Source organism: Tilletiaria anomala (genome assembly GCF_000711695.1).
Source record: "Tilletiaria anomala UBC 951 chromosome Unknown K437scaffold_40, whole genome shotgun sequence".
Classification (NCBI taxonomy): Eukaryota; Fungi; Basidiomycota; class Exobasidiomycetes; order Georgefischeriales; family Tilletiariaceae; genus Tilletiaria; species Tilletiaria anomala.
The window spans coordinates 67,902-85,786 of NW_013546982.1; the positions used below are offsets into that span (position 1 = coordinate 67,902).

Below are 17,885 nucleotides of genomic sequence, written 5' to 3' on the forward strand. Positions count from 1 at the left end.
TCCGACCAGCTCGTGATCCATGCTACGTTGCTCTCTCGGTCAACGATGAGATCGATTCCTACCAGGATTAGGGTTGTATTTCCCCTCAGTTCCGCGCCACCCCTCTCCCCCGGCCGTTTCGCACAAGGGGTAGGTCGGCGTGGCACTGCGCCAGTGTCGGGATGTGTGGTGTTGGGTGTGGGTGTGGACAAATTTTTTTCCAAGCATGTCTTTCTTTGCCCACTGAGAAATTCCACTAAAGAAGCCAAAGAGAGAAAGAGAGAGAAAGAGCAAGTGGATGGACAACAACGCGCACAGCACCTGCTCTTTCTTCTTCTTCCTTGCAATCCCCTTCCTTTCACCTTGACCCTCCCTTCCTCTTCTAATACAAGGGATTGAGTTCCTTTTTGAACACAAACATCGCTTTTCACAAGGTATGTTGCAGCTGGGAAGAAGTGGAGCTGGGCGGGCGCCGTGGATACGCGCGAAGGTGGGAGGGTCGACGCCGGTGCGCACACGGTGGATGCGAGTGGCCACACTGGCTTTGCTGGGCGATCCATCCACTGTTCTTCCTGTTCGGTGGCGATGCGCACAGCCCATGTCTTGCTCCCAAGAGTTTTCGCTGTCTTTGTGGACCTGTTTTGTTGGTAAACTGATACATCTTTCTGCTGGATTGCGCTTTGCTCAATCTTCAGCTCTTTTTTACGTTCACACGCCATTCTACCTTTCAGGTATCGTTTCTTCCCGAGTACAGGAGAAGAAGCGAATCTGAAAGTCTCAAAAACCACTAGCAATCATGTCGAAGTGAGTTATTGCTAGTGCTTGTTCGGTAGATGGCCATCAGGCACAGGTGATTTGAGGCTTCTGGCAGGAGGGCGTAATCATTCCGTGTGCTGCCGCCACCATTCTGGACCCTGGTTGGACTTGCATAGCCATAGGGTTGGCTTTGCCTGCGTGAATGCTGCGCATTGGGCGGAAGCATGATCACAAAGGGCCTGCGCTGCAGGTTTATTCTTGTTCAATGTGCAACTGTTGCATTCTCTTGCGCATGGGGCCTCGATACTGACCATTGTCTTCTTCACATTTTCACCAGGCCTGAGGATGTTGCCGCCGTCGGCGGTGAGGGTAACGACCTCCAGCTTGAGGGTGTCGAGATCGAGTCCAACTGGGACCAGGTCATCGACAACTTTGACAACATGGAATTGAAGCCCGAGCTTCTCCGTGGTGTCTACGCTTACGGGTGAGTCTTCAGTCGCGCAATTGTGGAACTCGCAACACAGATGCTGATCAGAGACATGCATGTTTTCCTCTGTCCAGTTTTGAGAAGCCCTCTGCTATCCAGGCCCGTGCCATTGTTCCCGTCATCAAGGGTAACGATGTCATTGCTCAGGCCCAGTCCGGTACCGGCAAGACCGCCACCTTCTCCATCTCGATTCTGCAGCGCATCGACCCGTCGATCAAGAACGTGCAGGCACTCATCCTCGCCCCGACGCGTGAGCTGGCGATTCAGATTCAGAAGGTCGTCATCGCGCTCGGTGACTACATGAGCATCGACTGCCATGCCTGCGTTGGCGGTACCAATGTCCGTGAGGACATGGCCAAGCTGCAGGAGGGCTGCCACGTTGTCGTCGGTACCCCAGGCCGTGTGTACGACATGATCAACCGTCGCGCCTTCCGCACTGACCACCTCAAGCTCTTCTGCCTCGACGAGGCAGACGAGATGCTAAGCAAGGGTTTCAAGGACCAGATGTACGAGGTGTTCCAGCGCTTGCCGCAGGACACTCAGGTTGTTCTGCTCTCTGCCACCATGCCGCAGGACGTGCTGGAGGTGACGAAGAAGTTCATGCGCGATCCTGTGCGCATCCTTGTCAAGCGGGACGAGCTGACGCTGGAAGGTATCAAGCAGTTCTACGTTGCAATTGAGAAGGAAGACTGGAAGCTGGACACGCTGTGCGACCTGTACGAGACGGTCACCATCACACAGGCGGTCATCTTCTGCAACACGCGCAGAAAGGTCGACTGGCTCACTGACAAGCTCACCTCACGCGAGTTCACCGTCTCGGCTATGCACGGCGACATGGACCAGGCGCAGCGCGACGTCATCATGCGCGAGTTCCGATCCGGTTCGTCGCGTGTGCTCATCACGACCGACTTGCTCGCGCGCGGCATTGACGTGCAACAGGTCTCGCTCGTCATCAACTATGACCTACCAAGCAACCGCGAGAACTACATCCACCGTATCGGTCGAGGCGGTCGTTTCGGTAGGAAGGGTGTCGCGATCAACTTCGTCACTAGCGACGACGTCCTAATGATGCGCGACATTGAGAAGTTCTACTCGACCCAGATCGAGGAGATGCCGCTCAACGTTGCGGACCTCATCTAAGCGAGGAACGCTTCAGCCGACTGCATTCATTGAACCATTCGGATACTTGCTCACCCACTCACTCGCTCGCGACGTAGATGAGAGGGGGCGCGCTCTTCGCTGATCGGCACGGACTCGCGCACGCATGCACAAACGCAAAGCAGTCCTCTGCAGCAGCAATCAAAACGGGCGTTCGAGAGTCGCGGCACGGTGCTGCCTGCTTCTATTCTCGCCCTGGAATTGAAACCCGCAATGTCACTCTCCAGGCTCTTTTCGCGAATATAGAAGGCGACTCAAGTTGCAACGTCGTCAGAGCATTCCACGAATCGAAGAGCCTGGGTGGAGGTTGCCGACTGTCTCTATAAAGCCTAGTCGCACCTCTCACTCTCTCCGACACCACCTCCACACCAAAGCTTGTACATTACCCGCTCTCACCCTGTCCCGCCCCGTAACCTACTATGAATTCCTCCTCCATGCACTCCTTGGTCTCCCGTCCTCTGGCTTCCGCCTTTGGCTGACGCTCAGCTTCGCTCCGTATGAGGGTGTTTCAAGTTACGACCCATCAAGCCCACGATAACCCAAATTGAAGGTCATTGAACTGACGGGAATGATTCACACGACGTACACTTACACGTAAGCGTTGCCACGCAAGCCCCGCTTTCTCGAGAAGAGCCCATTCGAAAGTCTGGGTACGTCCCTGGTGAAACTCGCTTGCAGCCGTTAGTAGAAGTAGTGTTGAGCATGAGATTGCCACAGGGCAGCTCATCACGACTAGTCGAAGCCCTCTTCCACACTAGAACGCGTCAAGGGACTAGAAACTCGGAGCTCAAGCGCAATGGCTTGTAGCTCCAATCGTTGATCCTCAAATTAGATACGGCGGATATTCTAGCTCGGCTCCTCAGATGCACAAAGATATCGCTCCTTCTCCTAGAGCTTTTCTTCAGGAGCTACAACGCCTTGCTAGATGCTGTCTGGAATAACCTTGGGATATCAATTCTGCTGCTTCTCAATCCTTGCACTTTAATCATGACGACGATCAACACAGACTCTCTCAAAAGAAGATGACTACTCTGCAGAGAGAGCTACCCACATCACGCGAGTTGCGGTAAGCGTGCACCCACAAGTCAATTCACGTGAATAGCAGCCGGATGACAACAACCCTGACAGAAGCCCATCATTCGCATCCAGTTCACAAGAGGCGGAGTGGAATGCCTGGTCGGGCCTTGCCACAAAGGTGAACGGTCGCACGCCTTCGTACCTTCTTTGCCGTCCGCTCGCCTCGAGTCCGAGTTCGACCACATTTTATCTGCCAGTCATGACGAATTGCCTGGGGATGAACCCATGAATCTCGATAACATCCATGCGGGACATGCAAAACTCCACGCTTGAAGGGTCCATACCATTCCCGTGGAAGAAATGGGACAATTTGGGCGTGAGTGTCGCAAAGTTTCACCGTCGGCATCCTTGTCAAAGGGAGGTTGAAGGTGGTGGGCATTACGATCTGGACGCGCAGGCTGACACAGGTCACCTTGTTGAGAAAACTGTACAGGCGGGCCACAGACGTGTACCGTCTGCGCGCAAAAGCGTTACGCCGATTATAATGTTATTTCACATGAAGATTGATGCTGCAGCTATTCTAAAGAGACAAAGGAACGTTCGGCGATCCTTCACATGCGTCCTCTTGAGCAGTGCTTCTATACCAAGTAGCAGATATGTAGTAAAGTGCGGTGGCTCTATTGATATTGACCAACAAGATTCCTACCACAGTTGAATGCGCTTTGTGTCAAGTCTGATTGGACCTGTAGTTCAGATGCTTTATATAATATCAAGCATCTGAGCTAGGGTGCCCCAAGGTTGTGTGCAGGTGAGCTCAGTTCAAGCAACTGTTACGACTCATGCAGAAGTGGCCTGTGTGCAGTCCAAGTATTATATCGGAAGCGGAACCTGGCCTGGGTCAAGCTGTGCCAGACGCGCGCTACACCCGCAAGTCGCCGCAGTTTGAAAACAGCTGCGCCCTGGTCAAAAGAGCAGCGCTGGTGACCGAAACCGTAGTAGGGAGTGGGCGACGGCACAAGAGGAGAACAGCGTAGAAGCTACTCGAGCAACGTCCACTCCGACACGCCAAACTGAATGATGCTTATGTAATAACGATCAGCGGAACGAGCAAAAAATTTGCCTCCAGCAGCGATCACGGACTCTTGCTTGGACCAATCGCAGCGACAAGTACTACACGGAAGCGAGGTCACTGCTCTTATGGAATGCGCAATTTTTGGTCTTTCTCGAATGGATCAGACACGTAGTCGGAAGTGCATATCGACCGTGAGAGTACACGGTTCGATAGCTCATTCTTTTGCGGAAAGCTAGAAAGAAGAGCGAGAGGCGACGACAAGATGGCACCACCGCCGGTGCATGGCAAGCTCCCTCGACCTTCATCCTCGGATGCCTCTGGTGTAGCAGTGGGGAAACGAAAGAGGCCGACGGCTGCCGATGCACAGAATGGGGGCATTGGTGGCAAGTCGGATGACCAGCGAATTTCCTCTAGCCTGTTTCCAGAAGACGGCATGCTGCGGCTTCCAGAGCCTGAAGATGAGGACGGTGCAGAAGGGGATCAAGAAGATCAAGGGGAAGACGACATCCCAGTTATAGATCCGGGGCAGAGTTCAGACGAGGAAGATGCTTTTCCTGAGGAAGAGAAAGCAGAAGAAGAGTCACGAGACAACGCCGATGGCGCAGACTCGGGCTCCGAGTCGGAGTCGGAAGAGGGATTCGATAGTGAAGATATCGACAATTGGGATGGATCGGACGAAGGGGACCTGAGGGAGAGCGCGCTCGCAGATGAGCAGGGACAAGAGACAGACATCTCTGAGTTAGATGAGACGCTAGAGAGAATGATGGAAGAAGCTAGAGGGCCGAACGGGAAGCCGACGGAGGATACATCCTACAATGTCCTTGGCATCAACAGGGACGAAGCTGCACAAGCCTTTGATCCGGACCGTCAGAATCCGGACGGAAGCAGCAAAGGTGTCTGGAAGGTCAGCGATATTACTGGAAAGCCGAAGCGTGTCTACCCAGCTATCGAGCCCAACTACGACTCGGACTCCTCGACAGAGGATGCACCGAATCGGATCGGCAACGTCCCACTCGAATGGTACGACGATCTTCCGCACATTGGTTACGACATGGACGGCAAGAAGGTCATGCGGCCCGCCAAGGGAGACGAGCTCGACAGGTTCCTCAGCACAGTGGACGATCCAGAAAGCTGGATGAGCGCGCAGGACAAGATGACCGGACAGGACATCAGATTGACCGATGAGGAACTCGACATCATTCGCAGGCTGCAAAACGCCGAAATTCCAGATGGATCTTATGATCCATACGAGCCGACGGTCGAATGGTTCACGGGGAAGGGAAAGGAGCTGCAGACACCTATGACAGCCAAGCCGGAGCCGAAGCGAAGATTTGTTCCAAGTAAATGGGAGCACAAGAAGGTCATGAAGATCGTCCGTGCCATCCGACAGGGTCGAATTGTGCCGCGTGCACCGACTGCCGAGCGACCGCCGTTCTACAACATCTGGTCCGAGGCCGATGAACCTCACCCGGATCATCCGATGAACATGCCAGCGCCCAAGATGCCATTACCCGGCCACGCCGAAAGCTACAATCCACCAGCAGAGTACCTGTTCAACAACGAAGAGCGCAAAGAATTTGAGTCGACTGACCCGGCAGACCGCAAGATCAACTTCATGCCCGCAAAGCATCCGTCGTTGCGTAATGTGCCCGGCTACCAGAATTTCATGCAAGAGCGGTTCGAACGCTGCCTCGATCTCTACCTGGCGCCCAGAATCCGCAAGAAGCGCGTCGACATTGACGATCCGGAGTCGCTGGTGCCGAAACTGCCGAGTCCTAAGGATCTCCGGCCGTTTCCGAGTATGACCGGCGTGATCTATAGCCATCCGGGTGCAGGCGACGCCTCTCCGCTTCGAGTCAGGTGCATTGCAATTGATCCCCTGGGCGTGTGGTGCGCTACAGGCGCAGACGACGGTCGTGTCAGACTATGGGACTTGGCCATTGGCAGATGCGCTGCAGTTTGGGACCTGCATGCTGCTTCTCCATCTAGCGAGCGAGCACCGGTGCAGAGCGTCGAATGGTGCCCAAACAAGGCGATGGGCATCCTCGTAGCTACCACGTGAGTCCACTTTCATTCATTGCTCTCCCACCTTGCATCTTCCTTTCGGGCTAAGCTGACACTGGCTCTGCTCCAACGTTGTGACAGTGCTGGAAAAGTCACCGTCATTGCTCCACCGCAAGCGAACGTGGGTCATGCCCCCACCGCCTCGCCCTCCTTCCTCTTTGCAACGTCTGGCTACCAGATGCCTGGCACCGAGTCGGCCGACATGGCCAAGAACCCCGTCAAGTGGACGCGGCCGAGAGATGTCGAGCGCAACAGGGGCGTCGCCGCGCACATCGCCGTACCAGGGACGCCCAAGCAAGTCCAATGGCATGCCAAGGGCGACTACTTTGCCACGGTCGCCAGCGACGCAGGTGCCTCCGCTGTCCTTGTTCATCAACTCAGCAAGCATCGCAGTCAGGCGCCGTTCCGAAAGGCAAACAAAGGCTCCGCAGTGCAGAAAGTCGCTTTCCATCCTTTCAAGCCACAGCTTTTCGTCGCGACGCAGCGGTACATTCGCATCTACGATCTCGCGGCGCAGCAGCTGATGAAGACGCTCTTGACCGGTCTAAAATGGATCAGCTCGCTGGACATTCACCCTGGTGGCGACAATCTTATTGTCGGAAGCTACGACAAGCGCCTGATTTGGTTCGACCTCGAGCTAAGCAACAAGCCATACAAGACGCTGCGCTACCATTCAAGAGCCATCCGCGCGGTCTGCTTCCACAGATCCTACCCGCTCTTCGCTTCCGTCTCAGACGATGGCACGGCGCAGATCTTCCATGGGAATGTGTTCTCGGATTTTAGCCAGAATGCACTGATCGTTCCGCTCAAGGTGCTTCGTGGGCATGAAATTAAGAACGGGCTGGGCCTACTAGACGCCAAATGGCATCCGACGCAGCCATGGTTGCTTACCGCCGGCGCAGACGGTGAGGGCCGTCTTTGGACGACATGAATTGACACTTCACATGGGTTCGTCATGCATCGGTACTATACAACATTGGCCCAAGTGTCATGGCCTGAAGAGGGACACGAGAGGAGCCTACTTATCCTTCTTGGCTTCCACCACTGTAACGTCACTGCTTGCACTGTCAGATGGCGGGGGAATATTATTTCCCAAGTCTGAACTGTCTTCCAATGCGCTTTTCACGGCTTGATCGGCGGAACGCGCAGCCTCAAGTTCCTTGCGCAAGGCGATCAGCTCTTTCTCAAAGCGGCGCCCCCAGACCTGCCGGAATTGAACACAAGCATGAGCCAAGATGATAACATTGCTGTTTACACAACAGCTTCAATGCTTACCTCGACATAGTAAGAAGCACCTGTATGCATGGATCGGTTATGTGTCAGCACCCATGATTCATGCTCAAATAGACAGTGGGCTCACCGTTAATCACGCTCATGAGCAGCACAAATAGAACCAGCACTGCAGAAGCCGTCTTCGATCGGTAGAACAGAAGAGGTGCGGGCAGCTGCAAAGAAGGAGAAATCTCAGCGTCAACAGAGCGTCGGTGGCGTCCGATGTAGAGCTTATGTACGCACTGTGGTAATAATGGTGTATACAAACTGGAGCACTGAGAAAACGAATGAATCGTCAATGCTAACGTCCAAGAGGTGCTATGGGTCCAATATAAAAAGACTCACGCATGAAAGCGGGCTCGCGTCTCTGCGGCTTTGCTTTCGATAGCAAGTTTGCAACTGCGCCTTTACCCTGACTGAGTGTGCTATAGCTGTTCGTGCGTTCACCACTTTCGATCTTAAACCGCCTTGGAACCATTACAACGTAGTAAAGTGATTGCCCTGGCGCAAACCAAGCGGAACACGTTGCCAGCCCAAGGGTCAGTTTGGCCTATGCTCTGTAAATAGACGTGCAAGATACGCACAAACAATGTACACCCCCACATTGAAGAAAAATGTTCTGAAACTGTTCAGATGCACCATCTGAGCGAGTGCCGGATATTGCTTGTACGCAATATCAGGGGGGATGAAGTGGCGGATAGCGACAAAGACCAGAAGTGGGTAGAGGTGGATAAAGAGCGAAGTCATCTGCAGAAAGAAAAGCGTGAAGTAGCAAGAAGATGAGGACATGCACCGCAGTTGGATAACTGCATGCATACCTTGTCTAGAGAGTGAAAAGTCATCGAGTTTCTCCATGTTGGAATTGCCGCTGCCAAAGGACCATGCGCGGCGCAGTAGCAACTGTTGGAGGAGTGGCACGAATGAGCTACGTTGCCGTTGAGGCCCAGATCATCCTTTTCGTCTCCTTGTTCGACTCACACCGTTAATAGGAACTTGGACTGCGGCATTAACCAGATAAATACCAAATTCGCCACACTGCAGTAGCGGCCATCCGTACATAATCATCCAAGGATCAGGTACAACACATCCGTGTCATCTGCGCCTTGCACCGTGACTTACTTTAAAAAGTAACAAAACTGCGATCGGCATCATCAAAGGGGCGAGTTGATCTTCAGCACGCTGTAATGTAGCATACACCAAGGTTGACTTACGTCAAATAAAAAGTAATGCCACTTTTTGCGTGTATATGTGAAGATCCGTATCGGCAAGAAGTAAAGGCATTGAATGGTGTATACCGTCGCTAGCCACTCGGGCCTGAGAGCAAAGATGAGAGACGATATGACGAGGTTCCTGTTGGCGAAAAGTTCAGCCTTCTCTAGCTGATTTACAAATCATGCCAGTCTGGGAGGGGGCTCACATTACGCCGATGACAAAGGAGACCTTATCCCTCGTCCTGACCATCTTGGCGTCGCTCCATCTTTCGCTAAGCTTTTCAACGCGTTCGACAACCTTGACCGTACATTGTAATCTCAGCAGATAGGCCAAATTTTCAATCCGTGTGCTGCAGAGCTCACCCCTTGCCGCAACTTCTCTGCTTCCTTCTGTAGTGCTTTCAGTTCCTTCTGGCCTTTGGCCCTTTGAACGAGTTTATCTCGCCGCTGCTTTGCTTTAAACTTGACCTCTTCGGACAAAGTTTTGAGCTTACGGTCCAGAAGATCCACGCGAGAGTCCCAAAAGGTTTCGAGGAGATCTAAAGGCATGTGTTCCATTCGTTTAGGAGAGGCGAGTGCAATAAGGAGTACGCGTAAAGACGTCAGTAACATTCCCCTCGAAGCGCTGCATGTACCGCAGCACTGGCAAAAGAGACTAACCAGCCAGAGGTAGGCCAGAAGCGCCTTCCATGAGGTCGATGCCATCATGCGTCGATGCGCTCTGCATGGAAGAGGATCTGCTTAGAGCAGACATGCTTTCCGAGCAAGTTGGGGAACGGTTGTCGCTCTCTGGGCCGGGGAGCCAGCCATTATGGACCGACGAGTCGGCCATTGACGCATATTTCGCCTAGCCTCTGATATCAGCTATGTTTAGACATGAAGTTTCTGCTCAGCCTGTGGAGGCGCTAGGTGGCGCTGTTTCAAGTACCAAGAGGAGGATGGGACATAATGGACGAGCCCTAAAGCATATCCTTTCCGAATTCAAGGTTCAGTGATGCATCGGAGACTTGCCGCACCGCACGGCGGCGCAAGTGTTGGTCTCGCAGTGTGTCCATGATAGGACCGCGCCCGTGTGATATCCATCTACCGCCCTTCCCTTCCTCTATCTACGATCTCTTCCCGCAGCGTCCAACAGGTTCGTCTTTGAGTGTTATGGATCGAAACAGGGCATCGAGACCTGCTCGTAGTAAGCTGAGAAATGCGGTCATCTGCCGGAAGGCTGCTATCCGTCGTGGCCTCGAGCTCTGGCGGCCCAGTGCGAGGCGTCCAAGTGATCACAATTACTCCATGCACCCAACTTTCCCGCGATGGGCGTATCTGCAACGAGGGCGCTTGCAGCGGAAGACATTTCCGTAGAGTAACTGCAGGGAATGGTATGCCTCTATTTCGACAGCGTTGGTACTCGACTGGAGCAGAATCGAGTAACTTCTCAGGGAATGGGGAGGCCCGAGATGCGGGCACCGTCTCATCCAGCAAAAAGGACACCAAACACCAGCTCTCAGATGCTGCCGCTGCTGCAGCGTACTCAGCAAATCTGGCTAGCTCTTCTGCATCCAGGAGAAAGACAAACAGTCAGCGTCAGGCATCTTCATCACCATCATCCTCGCCGTCAGACAAAACAGCGGAAAGTACAAGCTCACCTTCATCCGTGCCTGAGTTAGGGGCCTTCTGGTCCGCCGCCTCTTCGGCCCCAGAGTCGAGCTCGGATCCATTCATAGACAGTGAGGAATTGCTGAAGCGTCGATCTATGCATGCACAAAATCGGACGGAAGACTTTCGGAGGCTCAATGCGCTGACCTCAGGCCCGAGCTCTCGATCGCCCACTCGCGACTCAGAGGGCCGCACTCTGGAGGATGCAAATGGACAGGTAGAGAGCACCGCATTCTCGGGATCAATGACCGAACAAATGTCTGCGGGAACAGAGCTCGTCTCAGTGGCCCCATACGACTCCTCTAGTCAAGCATACTCGCGCGTGATTCCAAAAGCCTCCCATCCCTTCGACACGAGGGAGTTCGTGAATAAGCTTGAGGAAGCTGGGTTTGTCCGAAAGGCCCCATGGATGTCTGCGGATCGGAAGGGAAAGGAAAAGGAGATAGAGGGAGCGGCGGAGGATTCCGATCATAATGCAGACCTACAGCTAGCGCAGCACCGAGATCCAGCACAAGCGATCATGGAGGCGACGAGAGCTTTGTTGGCAGACAGGAACAATGCCATGCTGCAGCGCGCACTCGACAAGACTGATCTGGAGAATGTGAGTGCCTGATGACTTATTCCATTTTTGTGGCGCTCAACGTTTTGCGGATTGAATCCTACACAGGAGGCATATCTATTCAGCGCAGCCTTGTCCGAATTGCGTACGGAATTACAGGTCAAGGCTCGTAACGATGCGGCGTCCTTACGAAGCCTGACTACGCTTCTGCAACGCGAAGTTGACAGCATGAACCAAAAGATGCGCGAGGACATAAACACGCTTAAGCATGAGTGAGTTCGACGACGCTTACATCGCTTGAGCCGCTGGGAATCACACACGTGATGTTGATACGACCCTTGCTTCGCAGCATCCAAGTTGACATGAACAACCGCAAATCCGAATCCAAGGAAGAGCAAAACCAACTGGAGCAGGATATTCAGGATTTGCACAACCGCTTCACTATTTCGCTCAGCGACCTCAAGACAGAGATTGAGCAGAACATCAAATGGGATGCCACACGGCGGTCATTAGGTGCGTCCCTTCGCAAGCCGAAATCAGAGCGCGTGATCCTGACCACGATGATAATGCGCGCATCCCCAAAATCTCTTTCCTATCAGCCCTCGTCTTCGGCATCGCAGCTATCCTCATGACCACAATCATGCTCGCTGACTTCTTTACACGACCCGATGCGGAAGAATCCGAAAAGAGAAAGAACGGTTCGATGACTGATGGAAGCGCAATAACGGGCGAGACCAATTTGCCCAAGAAGGCGGAGGAGTTGGGTCTCGTGCCGCAGTATATGCAGGATGGCAGTCGCTTTGTATAGTGTAGGCGCATCGCCTGGCCTGTGATCGCCTCGTGCGGTCCCGCCAAGAGCTTTTGAATAATACATTTCACACTTCCGATAGGATGCGTTTTGCAGGAGATGCTGATGCGCGTCTAGCGGGAAGTACTCCAACGAAAGAAAAAATCACTTTTGGCCGGCCTTCTTGCGTGCGTCGGCGGCTAGGCGGTTGTGCTCGGTGATGTCCTCCGATTCCCAAGGATAGGCGCTGAAAGATCAGTGGCAAAGAATTGGACGTTGTCAGTAATTTTTCGGATCTAACGAATCACTGACTGAAATGAGGCTCACATCCACTCATTCTCCGTGTCCTCGCCGGCGTAATACCTGATACCCTCGACGATACCATTCTCTATCCGCTCTACAGGTTGGTTATTGTTTGCGGGTGCAGCTCCATCACCGGCGATGTGGTTGTTCTCGTTGAGGATGGGTAACTTACCCTTCTTGATGTTGCGCTTGTTGTGCACGACAAAGCAGGCAAACTTTGTGGCGGGCACCGCGGCTCGTTCTTGCTCCGACATGGAGGAAAGGGCCTGGCGCACATCGTTGTACAGTTCTTGGTAGGCGTACCTGCGTGGAACAGAATGTTCAAGTAGAAGAGATGATTTCCCGCATTAGAGGTGGTTTGCGCGATGCGAATGGTAGCAGCAGAGGTAAGAAGGTCTGACGCACTGTAGAGTTGTTCGAGAGTCATCTACTTCGTCGACGATAAGGATCTTCTTGCCGACCAAGCCACCGGCATCTTTGCCCTCTTCGACCTTCTTGGACGGGTCTTTGTGGCCCAGGAGCGCTTTCTCCGAAATCCACTGCGTGCGTGTGACAGACTTGCCAATTGACCCCTCAACCATGCCTGCCACCTCTTCGTATAGACTGAGGCCGATGGCCTGCGTAGGGATGTTGCGCAGGCGTGTGGGATCAAGCTCCGAGGGTCGCTTGAGGAAGGAGCGCATGATGCGACCGGGAATCAGCCCGCCGCCGCTGATGAGGACCATCAGGTCCGGGTCGAAATCAGCCTTGATGTAGGCGGCGCTGCGGTCGATCAGCTTGTGAATGTCCTCGTACGTCGGACGGAGCTTGCCGTCAGCGCACAGCGGAGTCGGCATCGTGGGCAGCGGTAAAACACGGCGAGGGGTTGCAGCGCGGGTGAAGTCGCACAAGCAGTTTCTGACGCAAGTTTGATCCTCGCAGACGTCGACCGGCTTGTTGTCAGGGCTCTAAACAGGCTGAGAGCGTAATTCAAGGTGCTATCACAATTTCGATGTTTGTTGGCTCCTTGCGGACAGCCGAAGATTGCGAGGCATTCAACAGCTGACTACTGTACTGACGCCCAACCGCACACAAGAGTGAAGAGATGCCGCACGTTTTTGTGGAGCATTGGTTTGTTAGCTCTCTTTGGATGAGCTGGTTTCGCTGTAAATCCCGCTCATCACTTTCGCATTCGGGTTCATGAAAATGACGCATCATTCGCGCTTGTCGCTTACCAAGGCGAAAGTTGATTGATTGATACATGGGATGTGAGGGCAGCTAGTGATGGGCTACCTCACTGCGGGGAACAACGTAGTCTCACTGCAGCAAGCACGCCTTGAGCCGTGAAGGGAGGCATCCTCTCGCGTCGCTCTCTCGCATTCAGCTTCGTATTATACCGTCATGTACCATCCGCACATGTAGCTAGACTCCTCGACTTGCATTGACATATCCCATGCTCCCGATCGCTCGCCGGGTGCGTCGCACTATCTGAAAGCGGGCTAAGAGGTGGTACAAGAGAGTGTGGGTGGTAGTGGTGGCAATGGAAGGAAAAGGAGCAAGGTCGAGGTAGACACCCGCCGGAGCGGTTGGGTGCGAAGAATGGGACCAGGGTGCGGTCGGATAGGCAGGCTGGAAGTGCAAGTCTCGCCAGCATGCCGAGTCGGGTACAGGCGGACCCTCATTGCGCGAACAGAGGGTGGTTCTTGCTAACGCAGCTCAATGCGCAGGTGACTTGTGGATGTAGCGGCGGTACGTAGAGGACCGCCAGTGGCCACACGTTTGCATGTCCTCCGGCGCCGCACCACAAGCACGCCCACGTGGTCGCCCCCCATCGGAAGCAGTGACCAGCGTATCTCAGGGGGGACAACCCCATAACACCCAGCGCCGCTTTGACGGCCGCAAGGAAACGCTCGCTCGAGAAACCACCACCACGCAATGAGAAGACCGACACCGAGGAGGGGCGGCCAGACGTGATAAGCCGGAACGCTGTGATCGTGCAGGCAAGACCGTCAATGGATCGAGTAAAAAGCGTTGTCTGCGGGGAGGATGCTGTCAATCTCACAGAGCAGTTCTTCTTGACACTCCTCCGCGATGGAGGCTATCTAGATGCCTGATTTGAAGAGGATGTCGAGAGCTTCTAAGGACGTCTTCCCCCATGCGGTCTTTCTCTCAGCTTGTACGAGAACTGGTCGGTAGGGATGGCCATCGAGGGCCGCCCCAAAGCTGCCACCGAGGTAATGCGTCCTCTCTACCCCTCGGGCAACATCACAGGTTCAATGGATGCACTCTGCAAGTGCCTTAAATAGGAACGCGCTCGAACAATAGCCAAAGAGACGACATCGATCGTCATAGAAGTGACCGTCTAGCTGGAGGTCAAACCGTGCTACTCGGAAGTGGGGAAAGTGTTTTTCAGGTCAATTCTTGCATAGGCAGAAGTTGAGGCAGGCCGCGAAGCCGTCAATGATGCGCTGCATGACATCGTAGCGAACAACAGGGACCACAGTGGATATGCCAGCATTGATGGAAGGCATGGCGTTGATCATTCCTAGGCCACCACAGGTGAAAGACGCTGCGATGTTGAGTCTCGTCCTTAGGCACGGCCCCAATCGGCGAGCAGACGATCTACGATGCGTCCGCACCAGCGCGAACCCTGAACACGCTTCAACCTCTTATCCATACCCTCCAGGACGCGCTGCAGACCCAGGTCGAACATAGGCAAGTTGCGAACATGAGGCTGCGAAGCGTCCCTCGAAGGGCCGCTATAGCCAATCAGGAGGCCGTGCTGCAGCCCGCTAAGCACTTGCTCGACTGCATGTCGGTCGGAATAGGGTTACAGCAGGCACCGCCAGTTGTGTGACTGCTGGGCGCAAGGTGAAGTCCCTACCAATTTCGTCGAACCGGAGCAACTCAGCTCCTGGAAGGACAAGGTAGGGCGAGCTAGTGGCAATGGCTTGCTGTGCGCCACCATGCGAATTAGAAAGAGGTCTACACACGCCGAAGAGCTTGATAAAGCTGGACCCAATGTGGGCACTGGCACGTGATGGTCGCCTTGGCCTACCTTGGCAGAGGGATGTGTGATCAGGACTGATGCAGTCGTCACCGCGCGACTTGTGTTCGACACGACCGAGGCTGTTGCAGACGTTCGCGCGCCCGCTCGACACATGCGTCAAAGCGGGGGTTATGCGTAGTGTGCTAAGACCATGCGATCTGCAACAAGCTCACCAGGCGACTCCGCCGACGTGGGACTTGTAGCGGAGTGATAGACGTGCATAGGTTGAGAGGGCAGTGCTGCACTACAATTGTGATTGTGATTGTGCGTTTGAAAGGTTGTTGTTCTTGGTTGGGTAAGAGCTAGCGGCATGCCTGCTCGCACAGCAGGTCAAGCAGACGCGTTGTCGCTTGCAGGTACTTTTCTCATTCCCACCCTTGCCCTGATTGTACAACCTGCACGGCTCGTTGTCACACGGGGCGGGCGATCGGATCGCGAGTGAGGCACACCTTGAGTAAGTGGTAGCATCCACGTGCCTCCACTGTATACTATGCCTGTCCGCGAGCAGGCGGGTCTTAGAGAATAAGATGAAAGCGCAGCGAAACGTCCACTGAAACTCGCAGTGTTGCAAGTTCTGATACACCCACGCGACTTGGTCTAGGGATTGATCCATGTCCAAGAACGTCCTCCCCTCCCCCCGCGGTGATATAGACGGTGAAGAGAGCGGAAATCCTGCAGGTTCGGAGGTTCGGGACGCACTTCCCGAAACAAGTGTTGTCCTCGCTTGCATTTCGAAGTGTCGAGTCGGGTGTCCACCCATGTCTGTTGCGCCGAACAGGGGTAGTCCCTCTAGAACCGCTGTACCGAGGTCGGAAGTAAGGTTGCAAAGACTTGCGAAACCCAGAACCGTAAAGCCGAACTCGAGCACGCGCTCGCGATCTGCACCGCTAAGCCAGTGCCCAGGCCATGGAAACAGACGTACTCACTAGCCGTGGGTGTAGCCTGAACGCGGGCCACTGTTGCCCCAATCAAGCGAGTAAGGGTGTCTCCACCAAGTAACATAGGACGACTCACAGATTCCAAGCCGGAGATGCGGTTGGAAAGGTCGTTGACTATCTTGGTGACGGCGGGCCTCCGCTAGCTGTGCTTTCGGTTCAGCGATGCACTGATAGAAGTCGGTCACGGTACCGCGCTGCTGAGGGGGGCAACTGCTATTATTCCTGAGATATCTCACCGCCAGCGGTGAGATTCTAGGACGAAGTGTGGGCGGCGAGGGCGCGAGGCATTGCGTGGGTTGGGCTGCGGTGACATGAAGCGTGCTGGCGGCCGTTGCTGCTGACGAAGAAGTCAATCTGGAGGACTTGATGGTACCTGCTGCACTCCTTGCTGATGCCCATGCAGAGGAACGAAAGTGGAGGTACTTGAGTCTGTCAGCAGAGCGGAAGAAACTGGCGAGGACACAAAGGACAAAGCTGGAAGGATATTTCGTTCCCAGTTGCATTCGCATTGCGTTTGAGCAGAGACAGCTCGGGATGCGATGAGCTACTCACCTACTCTCTTAGTCGTGTTAGCTTTGAGCGCTTGAGCAGACATGCAGGGAGGGAAGGAGACGGCAGAGAGGATTACTTGAATGAGATGACAAAAATAAAGCGAGCTGAACGGTGCGGAGGAGAGAGCCGTGCGCTTGGGGTAGAGCGCAATGTGCCGCAGTCGGATATTCGCCATGGTTCCCAACGGACAGCGTTGTTTGCTGCCAACCTATACTGCCGGAAGGCCACTGCGGGCGTTCATGCTTATGTGCGTGATTCGCGACTCGTGGCCGTCTTGTATCCTAGCGTCACGCGGTAGTCATACGACTTCATCGGTTTCATTGCATTCACTAGTACAAGGAGCCAAATGCTGTGTCGCGCAGTGCATGCGATGAAGGGAGGGGAGATGGGCTATGTAGATTTGCCTCCGGCCAGCTACCATGTTACCAAGCTTTTTAAGTTACCAATTTTCCATGCTACCAAGCTTGCCACGTTACGAAGCCTCCGACAGTCAAAAATCTATGATGTAACGGGGTAAGACAAAGGAAGCTCAGGGGTCGTGACCAGCTCTTCAGCGCTATGATTGCTAGTTCAAACTAGTTGGTCACTTGCGAAAATCCGTGGGCTTCGAGGTGTAGTTGCTGAGCTTGGCTGTTTGCAGAATCGCGTTGACCTGAGCGGTGAACTGAGGGTCGAGGGTTGGGGCGGTGGCTGCCGTACTTGTGTGACATTTGGAGGCTTGGTAACGTGGTACGTTTGGTAAAATGATAAGCTTGGTTGATAAGCTTAGTAATGTAGTAGGCTTAGTGAGGTGGTATTTGGTCGGGGCACAAGTTAGGGTTAATCAAGCTATTATGTAACCTGGTAAGGGCAGAAGTGGCTTTAAGTCTGTGACCAGCTTTTGGCGCTATGGTTACCGCTTGTGAAGGACTGAACAGCTTGCTTGAGAATACCAGTGCGACCAAAAGACGGTTGGGGACTTTCTGACAGATACACTCTCACCGCTCGTTGAATGCGTCTTTGGGAGTTCGTCATGGAGGCTCGTGGAAGTGTCGAGGCTGTGCTTAATTGTG

The 17,885-nt window shown here is 54.0% G+C and overlaps 6 protein-coding genes across 6 annotated transcripts; 3 read left to right on the forward strand and 3 right to left on the reverse strand.

Annotated features, from left to right (window-relative positions):
• Positions 1-279: 279 nt before the first annotated feature.
• Positions 280-2,528, forward strand: K437DRAFT_256475 (putative TIF2-translation initiation factor eIF4A). The gene is made up of 4 exons (XM_013387837.1): positions 280-413; positions 675-783; positions 1,073-1,219; positions 1,297-2,528. The coding sequence occupies exons 2-4, from the start codon at positions 776-778 to the stop codon at positions 2,360-2,362; spliced, it is 1,221 nt and encodes a 406-aa protein (XP_013243291.1). The 5' UTR covers positions 280-413; positions 675-775; the 3' UTR covers positions 2,363-2,528.
• Positions 2,529-4,902: 2,374 nt separating this feature from the next.
• K437DRAFT_224116 (BOP1NT-domain-containing protein) lies at positions 4,903-7,464 on the forward strand (the record flags this gene model as incomplete). Its single annotated transcript, XM_013387838.1, has 2 exons — positions 4,903-6,527; positions 6,615-7,464. 2 exons carry the CDS (start codon positions 4,903-4,905, stop codon positions 7,462-7,464), a joined length of 2,475 nt encoding a protein of 824 aa, XP_013243292.1.
• A 3-nt stretch (positions 7,465-7,467) lies between these two features.
• Positions 7,468-9,945, reverse strand: K437DRAFT_294491 (uncharacterized protein). The gene is made up of 13 exons (XM_013387839.1): positions 9,677-9,945; positions 9,380-9,555; positions 9,223-9,314; positions 9,017-9,155; positions 8,925-8,941; positions 8,784-8,840; positions 8,624-8,705; positions 8,390-8,552; positions 8,151-8,306; positions 8,049-8,080; positions 7,894-7,978; positions 7,809-7,828; positions 7,468-7,737 (listed from the first exon to the last, which is right to left on the reverse strand). Exons 1-13 carry the CDS (start codon positions 9,846-9,848, stop codon positions 7,552-7,554), a joined length of 1,377 nt encoding a protein of 458 aa, XP_013243293.1. The 5' UTR covers positions 9,849-9,945; the 3' UTR covers positions 7,468-7,551.
• Positions 9,946-10,922: 977 nt separating this feature from the next.
• On the forward strand, positions 10,923-12,163 carry K437DRAFT_246986 (uncharacterized protein; the record flags this gene model as incomplete). The annotated part of the gene is made up of 5 exons (XM_013387840.1): positions 10,923-11,057; positions 11,163-11,267; positions 11,334-11,497; positions 11,575-11,738; positions 11,825-12,163. 5 exons carry the CDS (start codon positions 10,923-10,925, stop codon positions 12,031-12,033), a joined length of 777 nt encoding a protein of 258 aa, XP_013243294.1. The 3' UTR covers positions 12,034-12,163.
• On the reverse strand, positions 11,894-13,402 carry K437DRAFT_256483 (uncharacterized protein). Its single transcript, XM_013387841.1, has 3 exons — positions 12,721-13,402; positions 12,340-12,618; positions 11,894-12,259 (listed from the first exon to the last, which is right to left on the reverse strand). The coding sequence occupies exons 1-3, from the start codon at positions 13,149-13,151 to the stop codon at positions 12,178-12,180; spliced, it is 792 nt and encodes a 263-aa protein (XP_013243295.1). The 5' UTR covers positions 13,152-13,402; the 3' UTR covers positions 11,894-12,177.
• A 2,242-nt stretch (positions 13,403-15,644) lies between these two features.
• K437DRAFT_119234 (uncharacterized protein) lies at positions 15,645-17,130 on the reverse strand. Its single transcript, XM_013387842.1, has 4 exons — positions 16,834-17,130; positions 16,270-16,669; positions 15,931-16,141; positions 15,645-15,837 (listed from the first exon to the last, which is right to left on the reverse strand). The coding sequence occupies exons 1-4, from the start codon at positions 17,006-17,008 to the stop codon at positions 15,832-15,834; spliced, it is 792 nt and encodes a 263-aa protein (XP_013243296.1). The 5' UTR covers positions 17,009-17,130; the 3' UTR covers positions 15,645-15,831.
• Positions 17,131-17,885: the final 755 nt, after the last annotated feature.

Coding starts and splice junctions, on each gene's coding strand:
- K437DRAFT_256475 (XM_013387837.1), top strand. Junction 1,220..1,296: donor CGTGGTGTCTACGCTTACGG/GTGAGTCTTCAG, acceptor TCCTCTGTCCAG/TTTTGAGAAGCCCTCTGCTA.
- K437DRAFT_119234 (XM_013387842.1), bottom strand. CDS start 17,008: ATGGCGAATATCCGACTGCGGCACATTGCGCTCTACCCCAAGCGCACG. Junction 16,670..16,833: donor TAACACGACTAAGAGAGTAG/GTGAGTAGCTCA, acceptor CATGGGCATCAG/CAAGGAGTGCAGCAGGTACC. Junction 16,142..16,269: donor TCAGGCTACACCCACGGCTA/GTGAGTACGTCT, acceptor ACCTCGGTACAG/CGGTTCTAGAGGGACTACCC.
- K437DRAFT_256483 (XM_013387841.1), bottom strand. CDS start 13,151: ATGCCGACTCCGCTGTGCGCTGACGGCAAGCTCCGTCCGACGTACGAG. Junction 12,619..12,720: donor GACTCTCGAACAACTCTACA/GTGCGTCAGACC, acceptor TGTTCCACGCAG/GTACGCCTACCAAGAACTGT. Junction 12,260..12,339: donor GACACGGAGAATGAGTGGAT/GTGAGCCTCATT, acceptor CTGATCTTTCAG/CGCCTATCCTTGGGAATCGG.
- K437DRAFT_294491 (XM_013387839.1), bottom strand. CDS start 9,848: ATGGCCGACTCGTCGGTCCATAATGGCTGGCTCCCCGGCCCAGAGAGC. Junction 9,556..9,676: donor TTCTGGCCTACCTCTGGCTG/GTTAGTCTCTTT, acceptor ACATGCCTTTAG/ATCTCCTCGAAACCTTTTGG. Junction 9,315..9,379: donor CAGAGAAGTTGCGGCAAGGG/GTGAGCTCTGCA, acceptor TGTACGGTCAAG/GTTGTCGAACGCGTTGAAAA.